The following is a 21,711-nucleotide window of genomic DNA, read 5'->3' on the forward strand; positions in this document are numbered from 1 at the left end:
TTAGAAATCAAAAGCTAAGTGAGATTAAAGTAGGAAGAGTCACATCGTCTAACCCATTTTAATTCAAGTAAACATGTGCTTACTTTATCGTGAACACCCGTTTTTTAAACAGCGAATGAAAAGAAAAAAAGAGCCCACCAGAGCTCGAGCGGTAAAGTCGCTGAGCACTAATAGTTCGGTCCGGGGCTCAATTCCCGGCTAACGGCTAGCTGCACGGGCGTTTTCATTGTTATTCCCGTGTGTAACTTGCATATGAGCCAGTTCCCTTTAAAAAATCCTACACGAAGGCTTCCCTCCCCGTAGGCAATAGCCGTAGTGTGCTTTGCTGTAACCGAATAAACCGAAACCGAAAAAAAAAAAAAAAAAAAAAAAAAAAAAAAAAAAAAAAAAAGGAATTGGTGATGGAAGGCAGCTACGAAACGTCGTTTTAGAAGAATGGGCTACATAACCAAATTTCTATCTATACTCTGGTAAACAGTATATTATTTGCTCATCAAAAGCCTAAATTTAGCTTATGCTCGGCTTAGTTCTTAAATTGCAATTTTAGCCACAGCCCCCAAACAAGACGATGTTTGGTATTTTATTTCATTACTTAGTTATTCATTAATTAAATTTTCATTTGTCTTTAAATTTTTATTGAATTATAATAATAATTTAATATTCTAGTTGCTAATTATTTTATTATTGTAATACTTATTTTATTTATTTTTATTTATTTATTTATTTATTCATCTTTCCTGATTGCCTTCCATAGAGCTCCAGCACTTCTAATTTTAAAAATTAAGTTCTGACTACAACCAATGATTGCGAAAATAAAAGTCAAGTAACTTATTTAGTAATAATTAAATAAAATAAAAGCCAAAGCTTTTATTTTCGCCTTACTTGGCTTTTATTATATATATATATCAAGCAAAGTATGTGTGTGTGTGTAATTTACATTTAATTATAATTTATTTGATATATATATACATATTTACGTTTGGTAGTATTACCGATTGCAATAAAAAGGGAGGTGCACATCTAGATGTTATCACGGACCCATATACAAAATTTCAACGTTCTATAGCTAACCGTTTTTGAGTTATGCAAAATGCATATATACGTACTTACACATCACGAAAAAAATCCCTTTCAAGTATCAACTTAAAGTCATAATCATTAGTCATAAGTATCAGCTTAGAGTAAATGGGATTACATTTAACAATAAGTTTTTTTGAAAAAAAAAAAAAAAAAAAAAAAAAAAAAGAGAGAGAGAGAGAGAGAGAGAGAGAGAGAGTCTTTCATTGTGTTCGTACGTACAGGCGTCAGCCCAAAAAATAATTCACATGGATTCCGTAATCGTCAAAAACGGATATTTCCGTTAAAATATGATACCCAAACGTTTTCTCGATTACAATAATTACTACCATTTTATTTGATACAAGGAAGTAAAGAACCTATATTAACCTACATATTCTTATATAAACAATACCTAAGTGCAGTATATAAATATTTCAAATCAATAAAATCTGACTATGGCACGCTCAAGGGAAAAAAAAAAAAAAAAAGATGAATTATCTAAATTTTCAAATTACAAACATAAATAGCAATAGTAAAAAGCAAATACAAAATAACGCTTCACGCTATCAAAATTGCTCATTTTCTTAAATATCAACAACTAAATAGTATTTCAACTAAAACACATAATGTAAACAAGAGTTTGCCCGATGCCCAAAAAAATTCAAAATTATCTATGAAAAATATGAGCGCATTGTGATGCAACCGTATCATTCGTATTCGAACAGCAACCGCATCATTCGTATTCGCATAGAAACCGCATCATTTGTACTCGAACAAACCGCATCGTACGACAGATGCGAGTAACGAACAGATGCGAGTAACGAAATGAATTTGTGAGTACCGAATCGGTACTTCGAGTCAACCGATGTACCCGTTACTCAGTAACGAATACATGCGGTTTGCTCCAGCTCTACTCCTTGGTAAACTTACTGTCAAAGGAAGTATTATAGAATATGTTAGAGAGAGGCGTTAAAAATGCTACTCTTCTTTCTCTTGAAAATTATTATTTTGACTGGAGTGTTTTGTAGTGAGTGTGTTTATTTTCCTAACTAGCTTTATTTCACAGCCCTTTAATTTTCAGGCATGCCGAAGTGTCATTTTTAAAATGAAAAATTACAGAAATAGAATAAATGAAATTTTATATTGCAGAACTGTTATTTACACGGCCTGATTTTTGCAGGAGTGGAAATAAGAAAGTAAAACATAATAAGTTGAAACCACAAAATGAAACAGTAGAGTCTTTTTTTTTTTATTCGTTTCAATAATTTTAAATGGAAAAAATATTCATTAAATTATTGTGAAATATTTTATGTAATGTGTGCCATAGAATTAAAAATTAGAGAGATAGGCCTTCATTATGAGCATTTTTAAATGAAAAACTGGATTTTTATTGATAATTATTTTGAAATTAAAGAGCCGTGGGTTCTGTTAAAACTGGATTGTGTGCATGAGGTTTTATACTTTTTTGGTAAAACTATATTTGACGGTGCCCCCTTGGCAAACTTGGCAATTTTTGGCGGTACATGGACACAGAGTTTATGCATTTCTTTGATTTGTTATTTTAGCTTTGTTTAGCGGCGATTTTTGCGCCAAAAATCGCTCTAAACAAAGCCACTCTGTATCCATGTACACATCAACCTATTTTCACTTAAAAAAAATCACAGAATTGCACAAACTCGTCATTGCGTGCAAAAAATATATAATCTCAGTAAACTGCGTTTTAAGTCAAACTATGAAATAACATAAAAAGCACTACGCATTATACGAAGGAAATAGCCACCTACTTTATTTAGAAATTTCTGTGTCTTCAGTCTGTGGCACACAAAACTCCTAAACAGCATCCAAAAACTTTCCTCAAACCATGTTTCCTTTCTAACTGAACGTTTTATATGGTGACCATTTGAGCCTTTCTTGTGACAAACCCATTCAAAGCCATCTGAACGATCTTTACGTTCAACTATATGCATTTCCTTTGTACAAACAGGACACTTATAATTGCTACTAAGTAAACCTTCATTTACACACCAGTCAATTAATGCTTCCCCCCCCCACTTTGTTCCAAATCCTATAGAAATTTCGGCTAAACATTGGAATATGGTAACAGGTAGTTTGGCGACATTTTGGTAAGGCGATAAAAGTTACTAGCTAGCAGTGTACATGGATATAGTCAAGAGTGTGCACAGTGCCATTTTTGTGCAATTCTGGGATGTTTTTTTAAGTGAAAATAGGTCGACGTGTACGTGGATGATACGTGTATGTGCGATTCGTAAAAACGCGGCAAGCAGTGGGCGATTCTGCACTTTGTCCTAATCTTCGTCATGATTAAGCACTTTTGTTCCATAAAAGTTCTAGCATAAGCGTAATTCGGCTAGCAGATTGTTGGAAAAAAATTGTTGAAAATGTTGAGTAAAAAAAAAAAAAAAAATGCCTTTCTTTTGTGAAAACAAAATGGCGTCCAAACAAAAACTAGCAGGTTGCTGTAGCAGGGTTGGTCGCCAAATTTTCGCCAAAAAATTGCCAAGTTACCATAATCTAAAGATTAACCGAAATTTCAAATTAATCTTACCACATTCAGCCGTTTCATAATGTAAAGCACAAAATAAGCAACTTCCTAACTAACATCCAAATTCATCAGTCCATCAGTCAAATTCATGCAACCAATGATGTCATAATAGGGTTTTCATAACATTCAACTACTCAGGTTACCATAAATGAAACAACAACTTGGCGAATATTCAATGGGCACCCTTTACTCAGGTTCCCATAAATGAAACTACAACTTGGCGAGGGCACCGTCAAATATAGGCTTAGTTTCTCATGGGTAATTTTCCGAGAAGGTATCCTTCTTAGGCAGTTAGCTGTAAAGTGTTGCGTTATAATCTAATAATCTAAGCCTTTTTGAATGAATAATGCTTCAGCTGTAATATATTTTTAAATTAAGTGTTGAGAAGAGTGATGGGCTAGACTGGAGATTATGGTCTAATCGCCAAGTGAAGCAAAATAGCATAAAATCTGGTAACCTCTTGACTTAAATACCAGTCAATGCTTTCCGATCATTTATTGCTTATTTACTGCTTATTACAGTTTCTTAAATTTCATGATAAAACACTTTACTTCATTTTGCTACTGTCTTAAAAATCGTATATGATATTACAAAAACTTTTAATATTGTTAATCCTATAAAATACATAGTTACAGTCAAAAGTTGTTAATTCGGACACCCATAATCCGGACCTCAAAGCTACAAACTTTCTGCGCATGCGTCGCGATGACGGAAGACCTTTACGGCTGCGAATATGCGTGTGCGTGTGCGTATGCGTATAATACGTTTACGCATGCGTGTTTAATGTATAATGGACGGTATAAGCTAAGCTAAAATTATCTAATTCAGTTAATGTTGCAGTTTGCGTTGTTCTTTAATCTTCGAATTGGATCCGGCTTATTATTTTTTGCAGATATTAGAGCAATTTTATAAAAGTAAGCTTGAACTTTCGATTATGTGAAATAGAATTTCCAATATATAGTATTTACGGTACTATTCGGTTTCGAGGGCCGTAAAAAATCGCCAAACTATTGTTGATGCCAATGCTGCCAAACATAATTGCGGCAACCCTAATAATTGCGGAAAGAAAGGAAGTATAATAGTAAATAACTATCTAAGATTGATGTTTTAATTTAGGTGAAAGTTTAATTTCATATAATACTTTTTTATTATTATAATTTATATGAAAAATACTAAACATGACTGAATGGAAGCATAAGAGTAAATAACTATTTCAGATCATTATTATAATTTATATAAAAATTGCTAAACATAACTGAATGGATGCCTGCATCGCTATTTCGCTACCAACTTATCGCTAAAGCATAATTTCATCTCGTTGGTTGTTCAAACGTAATTTTCTATAATGAATAATGCCTTTTCTTTGAAAATATTCTCGGTAATGTGCAGAATCGCTCACATATTTGTTTGCCGCTTTTTACAAGGGTAAAAACAATTGGATTTTTGCCAATTTTCTTTTACTTTTTAAGTGAAAATAGGTGGATGTGTACATAGATAAAGCCAAGGATGTGCGCCGTGCCATTTTTGTGCAATTCTGGGATTTTTTTTAAAGTTAAAATAGGTCGATGTGCACAAGGATACCGAGTATGTGCAATTCTTAAAAACGCGTCAAACAATGGGGATTCTGCACTTTACCCAAAATTCTATTGCCGACTTTTTGTCATGGGCAATTCCCAAATTGTTAAATCCATAGGATATTAAAAAAGGATTTAAAATAAAAAAAATGATTTAAAAATTAAACTAATATTTCAATGGCGTCTTAAGAAATATAGAACTATATAAACTTACGCAATCTGAAATCAGCGTGTACGCTAGATTTGGCGCTTTTGCGCATACATTTTTTCTGCAATTTTTTACGGTCCTCAAAACGGAATAGTACCGTATTTACTAATATGTAAAGGATCTACAAAGCGAAAGTATGTTTCGAAGTCCATTAAACAAAAAGTGGATAAAGGCATATCCTTTGTTTCTCTAACCATTTTGAAACCTGTTTATCAATTTCACGCTGCTCTGTGGAGGAGGAGGGGGGGACGGGAAACGCCGCGGCGCGCAATGAATTGGAAGTTGATCAGTCAGCACTATCCTTATCTTCAGGGCAGATGTTTTTATTTTATTCGGCTTATAATTCCTTACTAAATGTAGTATTTGATCTCGATGTACTCCGTCTTTGATATGATTTAAATCAAATTCTTCGTCAATATAATTCGCTTCCGATAGTGAAGAGATTATTGAAAACAAAAACATTTCTATTGACAAATTAGTCGGTATTCTCGACACAGCAATTATAGGACTTGAACAGCGGAACTTTGTAACTGAAGAAGAAATTATGTCTGTTTATAGAATTAAAGAGAAAGTATTATCACATAAAACGAAGCAACTTAAACAACTTACATTGAAAGAAATGTTTAATAAAGTAAACAAAGAAATATTAAGCTTTTTTTTTTTGTAAATTCTGATACCCTTTAGATCATAAATTGCTCTTTATTTCATAAATTACGGTTTCATATTTTTAATTTTATAATTTCTGCATGCCATCTTACCAGATTTAAACTGATGATCTATAATCCGGAAAAATCGATAATCCGGAATTGCTGAAGTCCCGATGAGCCGGATGAATGACTTTTGACTGTATTAACTTTCAAATACTTTAGGTAAAGTGCAGAACTGCCCACTTAGTTGTTTGGCATTTGCAAGTGTAAGAAGAATTGGATTTCTGTCAATTTTCTTTGACTTTTTAAGTGAAAATAGGTTGATTTTTGGTATTTTTTTTAAAGTGAAAATTTGTCAATGTGTACATGGATACCCAGTATGTGTAATTCTTAAAAACGTGCCATGCAGTGGGTGATTCTGCACTTCCCCCTTTTTTTTGTTGTTCTTGAAGTCCTGTTTTAGATATTTTTGCATGTTTACAGGTTGTTTTGATATTTTTGCATGTTTACAGGTTGTTTTGATATTTTTGCATGTTTACATGATCTGTTTTTTTGCATGTTTATAGAATTAATTCAAATTCGCAGCCATCTAATATGGCGATATAATGAGTTTCTGAAAACATGAGAAAACAACTGATTTGGCAACTTTGTAATTTTTTTTAAACGTGCCAAACTGGACTGTAATATCTAATTTTACCAGAGTGATGAATATTTTGAGTGAATAAGATACCAGGGCAAACTTGCATATTTTAATGGTGTTTACATTGGATACAATGGTTTTTTTCTTTGCAGTGTAAAAAATCTTAAAATTATTTGCGAATACAGTCAAAAGTCGTTAATTCGGACACCCATAATCCGGTCCTCAAAGCTAAAAACTTTCTGCGCATGCGGCGCGTTGGCACATGCGCACAGGCGTTTTACGCGTGCGCGTAAGACCTTGACTACTGCGCATATGCGTGTGCGCAAGTGCAGAATACGTTTTCGCCTGCGCGTTTAATGTATAACGGACGGTGTAAGCTAAAAATATCTAATTATCTATTTTAAATAATGTTAATGATTATGTTGTTCCTTAATCTTTGAATTGGATCCCGCTTATTATTTTTTGCAGACTGTAGGAGCAATTTTATAAAAGTAAACTTGAACTTTCGATTATGTCAAATAGAATTTCCGATGCTGGAACTTCCAAAGGATCTACAAAATGAAAGTATGTTTCGATGTCCAACAAACAAAAAGTGGAATTGCAGCAAAAAATGGATAAAGACATGAAGAATGTGACAGAGAGGTTAGTGAAAACAAAAAAATTTCGATTGACAAGTTAGTCGGTATTCTCGGCACAGCAATTAACGGGACTTGAACAGCGGAACTTTGTAACTGAACAAGAAATTATGTCTGTTTATAGAATTAAAGAGAAAATATTATCACATAAAACGAAGCAACTTAAACAACTTACATTGAAAGAAATGTTTAATAAAGTAAACAAATAAATATTAAGCTTTTTTTTTTTTGTAAATTTTGATACCCTTTAGATCATAATTGTTCTTTATTTCATCAATTACGGTTTCATATTTTTAATTTTAGAATTTCTGCATGCCATCTTACGAGATTTAAACTGATGATCTATAATCCGGAATCGCCGAAGTCCCGACGAGTCCGGATTAACGACTTTTGACTGTATGCTCTATATGTGCCAAGTGGAAAATTTGGCAACTCTTATAAAATGCCCACCAGTTCTTAGTGAGCCACTGTCCCGTAGAAAGTTCTCCAGGAAGTCCTTCTTCTTTTAATGTGGTAGCTTGGGTGTACTTTAGCATCTCTACTAAAAAATAAGAAGTGGAAGTTTATTTTGACAGGTTGTGCCAAAAATTTGACTGTCAGTTTATAAATATTCCTGTATATTACTTACTGTCATATAAATTGATAATGACAAAAAATTCATTATAAGATTCCTTTTTTAAGAACATACCTTTCATAGGGAAACTGTTTGTATTAATGTTGTGCATGGGAAAAAACATGAAAACATTTATCCAGCCAGAGCTGCAGCTAGGATTTTCAGCACTTGGTTGCAAATGAAGATTTAGTATTCCTCCTGTTTGTTACGAATGGAAAACATTTCATTCTAAACTTTTGTAACTTCAATTTGGTGCCTCCTCTAAACTGCTCCCAGAGAATGATGTCCCCTCTTGCTCTCCTTAGCTACACCGCCGTATACAACCAACGTGCTTCACAATTAACTGAATTAGTTATCAAACTAGCCAGCTCAAATTACGGGGGGGGGGGGCTGTACTGTTCTACCTATTACAGCATCTTCAAGTATATAGGAGATTTTTACGTGACAAATATATTATGTTAATGGCTAATAATTATATTATGATATGAATTTTATTAATAATAAAATTATGTAGCATAATTATGGATATATTGCATTTCATTATTGTATTTATAAGTATTACCTTACAAACATACTAAATGTGGAATTAAATACATAAAGATTGTAAATACATCATTTATTTTGGACATGAACTTAAACTGCAAATAATTGTTTTTTTTTAAAAAAAGGCAAACAATTTTCTGGCCTTTCTTTAGGGTTCGGAATTACAAGGGGTGATCAAATGAAAAGGTACGAAACGACGCAAAAACGTAACAGTTAAATATTTGCATATTCCGCCATGGGAGAACGTAGCGAGACATCTCGGAATACAATTAGAGTCTCTGACTGGGATCGGAGCATATGCGAGCGCCCGCATGTGCAGGAGAGAGCAGAGGCTCTTATCAAAAGTGGGGTCCAAATGATGCGGCAGTGCGTATAAGGACAGGATGGCATTCGCGTTGCAAAATTCGACGACTGAGGAGCAGCGAGGTGTTATCTGATTTCTCACAGCACAAGGTCAGAAACCGGCAGCTATTCATCACTGGATGGTGAGAGTTTACGGAGAGAAATGTGTCTCTGACAAATCTGTCAGAAAATGGAGTGCCGTTTTCGTGCAGGCCGTGAAAGTGTGGGTGATGACCCCAAACCAGGCCAAGCAAACACTGTCATCACATGTCGCCCTGCGATTTCCATGTGTTTGGTCCACTGAAGAAACACCTGAAAGGGAAGCGCTTCAACTTGGACGACGTACTCAAGGACGCTGTGAAGGACTGGGTCTCGTCATGGCCGCAGGAATTCTGGGAACAAGGAATCCTGCGGCTTGTTCATCAGTGGGATCGTTGTGCTCAAGCCTATGGTGTATATTTTGAATAAAGTCTACATTTGTACCCACCGTGTTGCTACGTACCTTTTCATTTGATCACCCCTTGTAAAATATTCCCGAATTCCATTTTCCGTGGCAGTAAACTGGCAAATATATCAAAAATTTTATCAGTTGCTATTTCTTTGGTATAATGAATGTGCATTAATGCCAAAGAATTCTCTTCTTGTAACCCCACGGCTCAACGAGCCCAACCTAGCGGCCGAAGGAATAAACACCAGCCAAAGAAGAAGATAGTAGCCTTCAGTCGATGTACGGGAGTCATGAACTAAGCATGCTGTTTTCCCAAGATTTACTTTGTAACTTAAAAGTGTAATTATAATGCCCTTAATTGTGTTTTGTTAATTAAAGCTATTTAAAAAGGCCAAGTGAGTTTTTTATGGTAGTTTCAGTTATAGTTGGCTACCCAACGCTCAGCTCGAGTGATTTATCCAGTTGAGAAAAAAACCATGTTTAGTTTACGACTCCAGAACATCAACTCATATTCTTTTCCAGGTTTTAGGTACTACTCGCACCATCAAAGTTCTCACCCTAAGATTATTTTGGAAATTGCATAAAGTAGCGGTTTTGTCTTCACCCGAAGGTTTTTTTGGACATTGCATGGTTTCATCTTCACCCGAAGATAACAGATAATCATTTAACTTAATAAGAAAGAGATTTTCACTTAAAAAGCATTTAACTTAATAAAGAGATAACAGAGTGAAACAATATAAAATTCTAATTATAACTTCATTACTACTTTAATAATATGGAATAAAATGTGTCGTTGAAAACGAAACAGAATCATATAGTATAAAGTATATATAAGTTCTGGGTGATATATTTTTTAGCTATGTTGCACTTTAAGAATTGATATCGCCTTTGTTCTTAAACAGAGGAAGAGAGCAATGAGTATGTGCTTACATTTTGTGCAATTTTAGATGTTTACTTTTTTTCTTAAAAAGGAACAGAAGCTTTAAAACTGGAAAAAAAAAAAAAAAAAAAGAGCAGCTTTAAGAATTTTACAAAAATTGATGTTCTACACTATAGAATTAAAAAATGAATAAATATCATTTTAAAATTTTAGGTCATGAATCTAAATTAATACAGTCAAAAGTTTTTAATCCGGACGTCTATAATCCGGACCTCAAGGCTACGAACTTTCTGCGCGTGCGTAAACACATAATGCGGTTACGCATGCGCAGAAATGTGCATAATACCTTTACGCATGCACATATGCGTTTAATGTCTAACGGTCTAACTAAGCTAAAATTATCTATTTCAGTTAATGTTGCAGATTGCGTTGTTCCTTAATCTTCTAATTGGATCCAGCTTATTATTTTTTGCAGACTGTTAGAGCAATTTTATAAAAGTAAGCTTGAACTTTCAATTATGTCAAAAAGAATCTCCAATTCTGGAGCTGCCAAAGGATGTACAAAGCGAAAGCATGTTTCGATGTCCATCAAACAAAAAGTGGAATTGCTGCAAAAAACGGATAAAGGCATATCCTTTGTTTTCTAACCATTCTGAAATCTGTTTATCAATTTCATGCTGCTCTGCGGCGGGGGGGGGGGACGTCGCAGCGCGCAATGAGCTGGAAGTTGATCTGTCAGCACTATCAGATATATAGGGCAGATGTTTTTATTTTATTCGGCTTATAATTCCTTACTAAATGTAGTATTTGATCTCGATGTACTCCGTCTTTGATATGATTTAAATCAAATTCTTCGTCAATATAATTAATTCGCTTCCGATAGTGAAGAAGTTATTGAAAACGAAAACATTTTGATTGACAAATTAGTCGGTATTCTCGACACAGCAATTATAGGACTTGAACAGCGGAACTTTGTAACTGAAGAAGAAATTATGTCTGTTTATAGAATTAAAGCGAAAGTATTATCACATAAAACGAAGCAACTTAAACAACTTAACGTTGAAAGAAATGTTTAATAAAATAAACAAATATGTATTAAGCTTTTTTTTTGTAAATTTTGATACCCTTTAGATCATAATTGCTCTTTATTTCATAAATTACGGTTTCATATTTTTAATTGTATAATTTCTGCATGCCATCTTACCAGATTTAAACTGATGATCTATAATCCGGAAAAAACGATAATCCGGAATCGCCGATGTCCCGACGAGTCCGGATTAAAGACTTTTGACTGTACTAATTTGAACACTGAATGGGTGGTTGTGAGCCATGAACAGGTACTATGACCTTGATTTTTTAATTATTTTTTATTTGTGTATGACACATATTCAGTTTCATCAAAAACAACAACTTCCTTCATTGTGCTTTGATTTTTTTTTTTTTTTTTTTTTTTTTTTTTTGCGAAAGAGTGTATTATATGTGATAATTGCTAGTCTAAAATTGGTATAATTTAACATCATCAAGTTGTAAAAGTTATCAAAAGTAACGGTTCTAGTTTTGGGATGACATAAAAATGGATTTCTATGTAATAAAATTTTCAATTTGGTTTAAGCACATACAATATGAATTATTGTAATTCTGTAATTATTTCAATAATTCGTAAGCATTTCTGGGATAATTATTGGTCAGCTTTCTTTTTGTTACAAATAAAGTAAATATTGATCTGCTCTTTGTGACATTGTCAAGTCACAGAAAGGTTTCCTCCTTTTTGTTTTATAATTAAAGAAAAATAATAAATAGATGAAAATTTTGGTATAGCTACGCATTTTTGATATTGTTACGAAATGTACAGGCGCAGTGAGATGGATTCCCCGCAAAGCAGTTTTAGGGTTGCCATAAAATGGCAGGGAAAGGTAGGGTTGCCACATCTGGCGAGAAATTGCCCATTTAGCGACATTCGGCGATATACCATTGACGGATGGAGAACCTTCTGGAACGAATTCTTACTGGTTTAGCCCAGAATGTTCTCAAACACAAGCTGAAAGCTATATAAACCCTGCTGGTCCGCAGTCAGTCAGTGAGTGTGTGTCTCTCACCGAGTGTGTGCGTTTCGTCTAGCGAGTCAATCCCTGCGAAGTCGATCGCATTGATAGCCGGCCAGCGAGTGCCGAGTGGGTCGTCGAGTGTACCAAAAGAGAAGGTTCATAAAAATATAGGACAACAAAATCCCCTCAAAATTTCTTAAAGAAGGATGAAGAAACTTTTGTTTGCTTATGCATTATGAGGCTTATCTGTTTTTAACTAATAGTTAATTTTCAGTTAGCACTTTCCTATTAACTCTCTTTTCACCCACACTTTTCGTGCCACAATGTAAATGAGACAGCGAGTGTTTACTCAGATTAAGGTAGAAAGAAGTGCTATTTAAGCAAGAGTTTTGGAAGTTAGTGTTAGAGCGTGTCTGCCTATTCCAGGTCATGCTAATAACAAATCAAAGAATTGCATAAACTTGGTATCCATGTACAGCCAAAAATTGCCAACTGATACCCGTAAATATACTTTTACCCAAACTTTCAATATATTTTTAAGGATCAACAAATTTCCAAGATAATTATCCACTTATTAGCATTCATAAACCAATAACTATAGTTAATATGTGCTATAAAAATTTATTTTGATGGTTACTATTTTGTAAAGACTATATCTCCTACATATTGTTGCATTTTTTTTTTCTTCTGACACCAATTGTTGCGTTATTTTCTTCCTTCATGTTCGTACGAGGTTCGTAGATTTGGAGTGAATAATAAAAGAGTCTTGTGAGTCTCGTATTTGAGAATAAGTATCGTGTTTAGTGCATCTTCGAGAGAGCGTGTTGAGCTCCAGAAACGACTGAACCAAGAGTCAGGAGCTGTGCTCTGTGTGTCGTCGAGTGCATCGCGAGTTGTAGCGTGGAGAGTCTCGAGAGTACGTGGAGTTCCGAGAACGACCAAGCAGAGTCGGGAGCTGTATTCCAGAAAGCAGAGTCGGGTGCTTTGCAGGAAGCTGTCTCCACTGTGATAGCCTGATAACCTGAAGGCTCTGTCGCTGATCGTGTCAGCGTGTTTATACTAGTTGATCGACAACTGTGAAACATGTTTTGGAGCTGTCCTGACAATATTGTCTAAATAAAGTGTGTTTTGATACTTCATCAAGTGTCTTCGTTATTCACTCCAAATCTACGAACCCCGTACGAACATGAAGGAAGAAAATAACGCAACAATTGGTGTCAGAAGAAAAAAAAAAAAAAAAAAAAAAAATGCAACAATATGTAGGAGATATAGTCTTTACAAAATAGTAACCATCAAAATAAATTTTTATAGCACATATTAACTATAGTTATTGGTTTATGAATGCTAATAAGTGGATAATTATCTTGGAAATTTGTTGATCCTTAAAAATATATTGAAAGTTTGGGTAAAAGTATATTTATGGGTATCAGTTGGCAATTTTTGGCTGTACATGGATACCGAGTTTATGCAATTCTTTGATTTGTTATCAACATGACATGGAATAGGCAGACACGCTCTAACACTAACTTCCAAAACTCTTGCTTAAATAGCACTTCTTTCTACCTTAATCTGAGTAAACGCTCGCTTTCTCATTTACATTGTGGCATGAAAAGTGTGGGTGAAAAGAGAGTTAATAGGAAAGTGCTAACTGAAAATTAACTATTAGTTAAAAACAGATAAGCCTCATAATGCATAAGCAAACAAAAGTTTCTTCATCTTTCTTTAAGAAATTTTGAGGGGATTTTGTTGTCCTATATTTTTATGAACCTTCTCTTATAAAGTCGAGCTTTATCATACTTCACAACAAAGTACCTATGTTTTTTTATCAGATTTCTTATCATTTCTAGCGCTAAGTATTGTGATATTTTTCAATGAAATACTATTTCTGCTTAATTGCTTGTAGGGTTCCACCCTTTTATCTCACAACTAAATGTGGAGGAACCTAGTGAACAGGTAAGCGAATAATCGCGTTAGTTCAGGAACAGAGATGTAAACTCGAGGAGGGTTAACTACCCTTTATTGCTCAAAATAAGAGTTAAACAGATGGCCCCTTTCTCAGGGCATACAGCAAAGCCTCTACTGGGCTTAAACTCAAAAATAAGACTTAACTAACACTTAACTAAAGAGATACAGCCAAAGCTATCAAAATTCTAAGGAATTAGCCCCTAAATATTGAATAAGCTATCAAGGGCATGTAATACTACCGAGCGTAGTAACAGCTTAGCGAGACTTAGCCAAACGGCAAACGTATGCTAGTCGGAAACTCTGAAGCTGTCTCCCGAAGTTGGAGGAATTTCGACTTAAACACTACTCTTACTCATTTGATTTAAATTTGATTTTAAAAACACATTCTGGTAGGAAATCGTATGCTGAAATTAGGATGGATAGGAAAGTAGCTTTAACAAAAGATAACTGTTAAAAACTTAGGATAAACCTAATATGCTAATCAAATTTTAATCATTCTCATCATGGTTGTGTGCAATTTATGAAAAGGAACATTGGACTAAATTTAAATTGTGTATTGAATTGTCTAACTCCTAATATTGGTGAAAATGTAGCATTATCTAACCAACGCCAAACACAAGCTCTTTTACAAACCATTTGAGCATATCTTCTATTTCCATTGAAGTTATTTCTAACAGAAGAGCACCTAGATTTTCGGAAAGATTAAAGTATTCTTCTTGGCACTCTCAAAATGAAAATTTTGAATGTGAATATTCATATTCAAGATGCTCAAGTAATTAAATTTTGTAAATTAAAGCACACATGCTATTTATTTAGGTACAGGCAAACTGTTAACCACATTAAAAAATTCAGTACAGTTTTAATTTAATTTTGCAGTACGTTTTAGTTTAGTGTGATGTATTATTTTTTTTACTATTGTAGCTCTATTCGATGCAGTTACGATACTTTTATTTTATGAGATACTATTTTTGTTTTCTGTATTTGAGTGTTGGATTTAATATCTGCATTTTATTATAAAAATATATAACGTAAGCAAAATAAAAAATGATTAAAATACTTTACTAATTTGTTTTATTTGGTATTATGAAATATCAAGACATCTTGGAAACTAATTGGCACATATTAATTAAGTATTAAAGTAAATAAATTACAGAACACTGAAAAGCTATATAGCAGCATTCAAATAATAATTTCATCAGTGAAAATAGTTCAGAATTAAAGTAAATGCATTAGAGATCTCATGCACTCTGTAATGGACTTGGGTAATGCTAGAATTGTAAAAATCCCAAATTTGAAAATTGTCTTAAAATCAAATAAGCTATTGAAATCGGCACTTACCCATGTTGCAATAAAAAAGCTTTTTCAACTCTCCTAGTGAATGGCCATTCTTATGGCAACATGGCCTTAAACAGCCTAGGATGGTCATTCTTGAAAGTACAGCAATTTGAACACCAAGAGAAAACACAGAAACCCAAATCTGAAAGGAACTTAAACCTTGCAAACTAAGAGAGGAGGGCAAGATTAGTTAACCTGCTATTTGATTGCTGTTAAACTGAAAAGATGGATGTCATCTCAAGCTGCAATTGTATTATGAGTACTTAATACAATTTTAATACATGAATCTGTTTATTTTAATAAAAAGACATGTTTTATGGAGACAAATAGAAAAAATCATTGTTCATGCTTTCAAAGGATTGCAGGTACTTATTCTTGGTCTTTTATTTAGTAGAAGACCTAAGTATTTCATCTGATACAGTTTTAATTATTCTAAGCTCTAAAGGTTTCTGGCTTTTATTTTCTATGGAATAATTTAATGAATAAATTATACTATATACATCTGTGAATGTGAAGTAACTGTTCTTCATTTCATTTGAATTGTAATCTGTATATTGTTTCCTTCTAGATTTATATATTCCAGATATCGAAAGAGTAAATGCCTCAGTGGCATTCCACATACCTATAGATCACAAATGGTTTCCAGACTTTGCTCAAGGTATATATGCTAGTTTTATAAAAATAAATATTAAATTAATAGGTTAAAAAGGTACTTTCTGATTATTTGCTTGCCCCTCCTAAAGAGTCACCATGATAAGATATGAAAGACAACAGCCATTTTAAAAAATTATAGCATACTAAGAATGAAATAAAATAGCAACCAATTAACAAAATTAAAAATGCAATAAACAGCTATAATATATCAAGTACTTGCATATTATCCCATCAGCCATGGACATTAGCTACTGTCAAACCATGCAAGTTGGCAGACCATGCTGCCAAAATTGTGCTGATCATTCCTACAGAATTCTGAAGTAATAGATGCCTTTTTATTTAGTGGACAGTCAGTATTTAACCTGCTTCATTTTTGCATTTTGAAAATAGCTTTTGTCAATTTCCACTATTTTGTTAGGCCCTCTCATTTCTCTGGAAACTGTATTTAGAACCCTGTGAGTACAAACTTTACACAGCTTATTATTCCAATCTATTATTGTTTTGTTGCCCATATCCATCTGTTCTTTTCCTTGTACAAGAGATGTCCATTCTATGTAAATGAATGGGAGTACAGTCACAAATGTGATTTTGCAGCCCTCAAACTATGCGCAACCAAAGTGCACACACAAAAAAAAAAAAAAAATGCAGTAATAATAGTTAACTTATATCCTTGTTTATAAAAACATTGGCGAAACAATGTCGGGATTTCTTCAAATGAAGTGCGAATATTATGAATGTGTTGTTATGTCATGCTTATTCATAATTGAGGCTAAATTCTGCTGTTTAGTGTCAGTTTCATGGTTGACTGGATAATACATAAGTGTCTAAAACACTTGCTTTTTTTTTTTTTTTGCATTGTTCTCTCCCTTGTACACAGTGATCTATTTTAACTTAAAAGAAAAATCAGAGTTGCAGAAATTCAGCATCACACTTAACTTGTCACTGAGGACACTACCATTCTCTCCTTGTGCACGTAAATTTATTTCTGCTTAAAAGGCATCGTAGAATTGCAAAAACTAGGCATTGTGCATGCTAATATTTTCCCCATGTACATAATGAACTATTTTTGCTATTAAAAAAAAAGCGAGACTTGCATGAATTCTGCATTGGCTTACAAAATTTGATTATGTACAAAGTACAACTTCATGAAATGTGAATTTTTGCATTTTCTACTGTTAGGCAAAATGCAGTATTTATGAAGAAATGCAACACTTTCTTTTTTGTCAGCCGAAAAACTCCACAGTCCCATTACAGCTCCTTACAAGAAAAATAAAAGCACTCAGTACAACTAAAACACTAATGACCATCAAATTTGAAGACGGAAATTCGTGCTCATCTGCTGTGCGCATATCTGGGTTGCCACATAAATGCATTTTGTTATGGGTTGCCTGTTTTGGTGAAATAGTGCATTGCCTTGTGAGTTTTTTTGGGGTGGTGGAGGCAGATAATCAGAAAGTAGCATTAAAAATTTTTAATTTCCAACAAGTGTAAAATTATGAATTGCACCTGGCTTGTCACTGATGAATCCATTTTAATACAACATATTTATTTAAGAATGTTTCATTAAAATCTTTTCATTATGTTAAATATATTGGTATCTTTTCTCTTGATGTTGGTTCAGAAATTACCATATTTTTTATTGTTTTCTAATTCAATACTCTTTTATAAAAATTTAAAATCCATTAAAAAAATTTTTATGTCTGCGATATTTAACTATTTATTGCAATTTTTATTTAGAATGAAATAATGATATTTTCACTTGAAGTTAGCTTCTTTCAAGCATGTGTGTTACAAAGATAGATATAGAAAAATAAATGTTAAAAAATTTTTACATAATCTTTTTTCTTTTTAAAACTGCGTTTTGTATTTTTCTTTTGACATTGGCTTTTGTTTTTACTATTGGAATGCCTTTGGATAAATTTTAGAACTAAATACGAATGCTGAAATACTATACAGGCAAATAGGACTCTCAAAGCATGGATGTCCGGTGTCTTGAAACTGTTCACGTATGCAGTCTTTGAAATTCTCTGGTTACACTGTGCAATAAAGTGTTTTATATGCAAAATGGCCAAATGATTAGTGTTACTGGGATGCTATGTTAGTGTGGAAATGAACTACTAAAGGGGCAGTAAAGGAAAATTTAAATTGAATAGCTGGAGGAGCTTCCCATTTACTTTCATAAATGTTTCATGTTTGGCTAAGATATAAATTAATTTTGTCTCTGGAATCTATCTCTAGAGAATTTTTAGGATTCCCATTATCATTTACAGAAGTTGTATGTACATATCTGAATAACCATCAATAAGCTGCATGCTTTCAGCATTATTTACTGATTAAATCTTTTCCTAATATTAGTATAATGGAATTTCTTCTAAAATAACAGTGAAACAAGAGACAAAAATCAGCATATTTTAATAGCAGAAAATAATGTTAACGTAATGTGAGAGAGAGTTTCAAATTAAACTCCAGTAAAATCTGGGATTGAAGGAAAAAAACAAAAAGGTTTTACAATTCATAGTTTACTAGACTGTACAATTCATTTCACCAGTGAAAACTAAACAAAGTAAAAATCAAACATAAAATAGTATAACAAGGTACAAAATGAATAATGATTTTTAAAAAATGGAAGGATGGAAGGAATGGAATGGATTCGGTATGAACAATCGCCCAAACGGGCTGTTTTAGTTAAAAGTTTAATATGGTTTATCAGTAGAGGTTACCAAGGTTGAATAGCGAAACATTTTATTGGCTAGTAGATGAATATACATTTAGACTAACAAGGGACCATTGCATATTTTCTGTACATTAGAAAAGTGAGAAAATATATAATGTAATTACATAAAAATCTATAACTCTTTTTATTTTATATGTTTTTTTTTTCCTTTTTTTATATGTGTAATAATAGCAAGGAAAAGATGAAGCACTGTTGATGCATAATACCCAGATAAGATAGATTGTCGATCCATATTGATAAGGAAGCATTCCGATTACATAGTATGCTAATATGTTGACTTGGTAATATCTAAGAAACATGGCAGTCGAGGCAGTTTTAATTCCGTTTTTATTTTCCAGTTGACATATGTGGCCACAATCACTTGGCACTCTGGTTGTGCCTATTCAAGAATATTTACATTTTTGATATTGTTGCAATAGGTACAGAGCAGAATGAAACAATGTCTTAAGCAGCACAGAGGCAAAAGCTGAAGTGCGTAGTTATGCAAGATGGACGCACACAAGGAGAAAAGTTGTGGTTTAAAGTTTCAGTTTCCAATTATTACATCGTCAGTGCTGCGCAGGCCGTGCAAAATGGAATGATTTAAAAATGATGAAATCGAAAGAAGTTATTACAATTTTTAGAACAGAGAGGGAGAATTAAAGAGTTACCGTTAGTTTAAATTATAATTTTGATTTACATATTTTTTATCTTACAAATATATTTATTATGTAACGTTTTTAAATATATAACCTCACATATGCAGTCCTTGAAATCTTCATGTTATATTATTCTCTAAAGCATTTTATATGCAATATGGTCAAGTGTTACTGGGATGTTTAGAAACTTAACATCAAATATTTTCCTTTTTGTAGCATTATTTTCCTTTTCAAGTATGTTATTGATTTCGTATTCAGAGTCATTAAAAATGAAAATTTTTGTGTTAGTTTGCTATTTTTATTTTGTTTTATCAAAGCTGTGGCATTATTTTGTTGGTTCTTTTACTTAAAATGGGAATAATATGGCGCTGTATTTTGGGTTCTGTCCTGAATAATTTTACTGCCGATTTGCCTTGTGTATTATAATTTAGATATTTCTTGTTAAGTCTCTTATTAAATTCTTAGGTTCTTGTTTATTTTACTGGCAACCAAGGTACTAAAGAAAAAATATCATTGTTTAAGTGCAGGGGGAAGAAAAACGTTTACATTTGCATTTCCATATGGCTTCTACTATGGTATATAAGTTCATTTTATGCATATTTTTACAAATTCAGGGTGAGGGTGAAATACCCCTTTCTTAAAAATATGCAACGACTACATTTTCAATGGATAGTAAATTGAAAAATGTCACTATTTTGAATAGCTGGGGCAGTATTTCTAACAATTTTTATTAATTTTAGATATGACTTTTGGATTTGCTATATCATTTGGTGATAAATGCCACCAACCATAGTGATTAATTACTGATAAAACTAACAAATGCCAGTTTTTATAGTTATAATATTTTTTTAATTCTTTGCTGGGCAAATTAGTGTTTTACTTTCTCTTTTCTTTGTATAAAGGAGTTGCATTTGTGGTTTAGAAAATACAGTTTCTTATTTTGGGCAGAAAATCATAAGTCTCCACTAGGATATGAGTATGATGCTAGTCATTTAATCTATACAGAACAGATTGGCACTAGTGTATGATGATGTTGAATATTTACATAGGAATCTGTTACACCAAAGCTATAGAAATTATGATAGGTATTATTTTTAATTCCTCATGATAGTTGGCCTCCTGAATAAAAATTCAAATCTTCAAAAAGAAATGAAAATATTTCCAAAAGTTTTTTGTTAGATATAAAGCTCAAAACTTATCTAACAGAATATGATGAGTTTCTTGTGAATTTGTTGTTATTTTTATTAATAATCACCGAAGTGGTCTAGTCTGGTTAGAGCAAATCCTTGAGACCCAATGCCTCCAAAAAGTTTAAATAGAGATGAGGTTCTGAAAAGAAAGAAAGAAAGAAAAAAAAAAAAAAAAAAAAAACCCTCGTCCAAGGTAAAATCAAGACAAAATAAAACATGATGAGGTGATGCCTGAGCAGCTCTACATTTAGTGCAAGTCTTAAAATCTTTCTGCCCTTGTTCATAGCCAAGAATTCTCAAGTGCTCATTGGCAAAACATGAGCTGCAAGTCTGCTGCTTCTGTGGCCTCCAAAAAGTAGGGCATCACCAGTGCAAACTCTCGAGTGCCAGTCATGTACCGGAGGGACATTCTAGAGAGCTTTAAGTGATTTCTTAACTCAGAAAATATCTCACTGTAAGTGCAAAGAGTATCTGACTGGGGAGTCTCTAGAGCAGCAGCCTTTGCTATAGAGTCAGCAATCTTTTTGCTACTAATTCCCACATCGGAGGCAATCTACTGGATGTGCACCTCAGAAATAACTGAAAGCCTAGGAAATAAGTTCAGAATACATATTTCAGCTCTGTCCCCAGCCTTTGTCCAATCACTTTATTTCTATAATCCATAGTTCTATTTGGGAGAGCTTTCGATTTCTATATTTGATTCAAACCACTACTTCAATTAAGTCTTAATGACTTTTTATTTACACACATCTTTTATATTACAATGTATACATAATTCAAGATTAATTTCAAATCAAAAGATGGGGATTATCCCCACCCCTTCGTATCAAGTTCTATCAAGAGAAACCGAGTGAGCGACTGCTCCCTTCCAAGTTCGTTTTTCGACTCCCCGTTGCCACTGGCAGAAGCGAAACTTTAGCTCATTTCGCGTTCAAGTTGTAACACACTTAGATGTTGAACTAAGGATTGGCTGTCAGTTAAAGGGTCCATGTGTCTAC

General features: G+C 33.2%; 1 protein-coding gene across 7 annotated transcripts in view; it reads left to right on the forward strand.

Moving 5' to 3' along the window:
• The first annotated feature begins 1,831 nt into the window (after window positions 1-1,831).
• Scgalpha (sarcoglycan alpha) overlaps window positions 1,832-21,711 on the forward strand; it is a 146,068-nt gene continuing 126,188 nt past the window's right edge. For 3 of the 7 annotated variants that reach the window (XR_015038550.1, XR_015038552.1, XM_085807769.1), the window contains exons 1-2: window positions 1,835-2,086; window positions 16,066-16,155. Coding sequence is in view for 2 of the 7 variants with exons in the window: in XM_085807769.1 (XP_085663895.1) it covers window positions 2,035-2,086; window positions 16,066-16,155 (142 nt within the window). In the remaining 5 variants the exon portion in view is untranslated. Of the gene's footprint in view, window positions 2,087-11,359; window positions 11,490-16,065; window positions 16,156-21,711 lie in introns of all 7 variants that reach the window. The other 4 variants (XR_015038551.1, XM_085807768.1, XM_085807770.1 and 1 more) reach the window with 3 other exon arrangements.

Source organism: Stegodyphus dumicola, chromosome X1 (assembly GCF_044657685.1).
Source record: "Stegodyphus dumicola isolate Sdum_Otavi_A_Nest chromosome X1, ASM4465768v1".
NCBI classification, from domain to species: Eukaryota; Metazoa; Arthropoda; class Arachnida; order Araneae; family Eresidae; genus Stegodyphus; species Stegodyphus dumicola.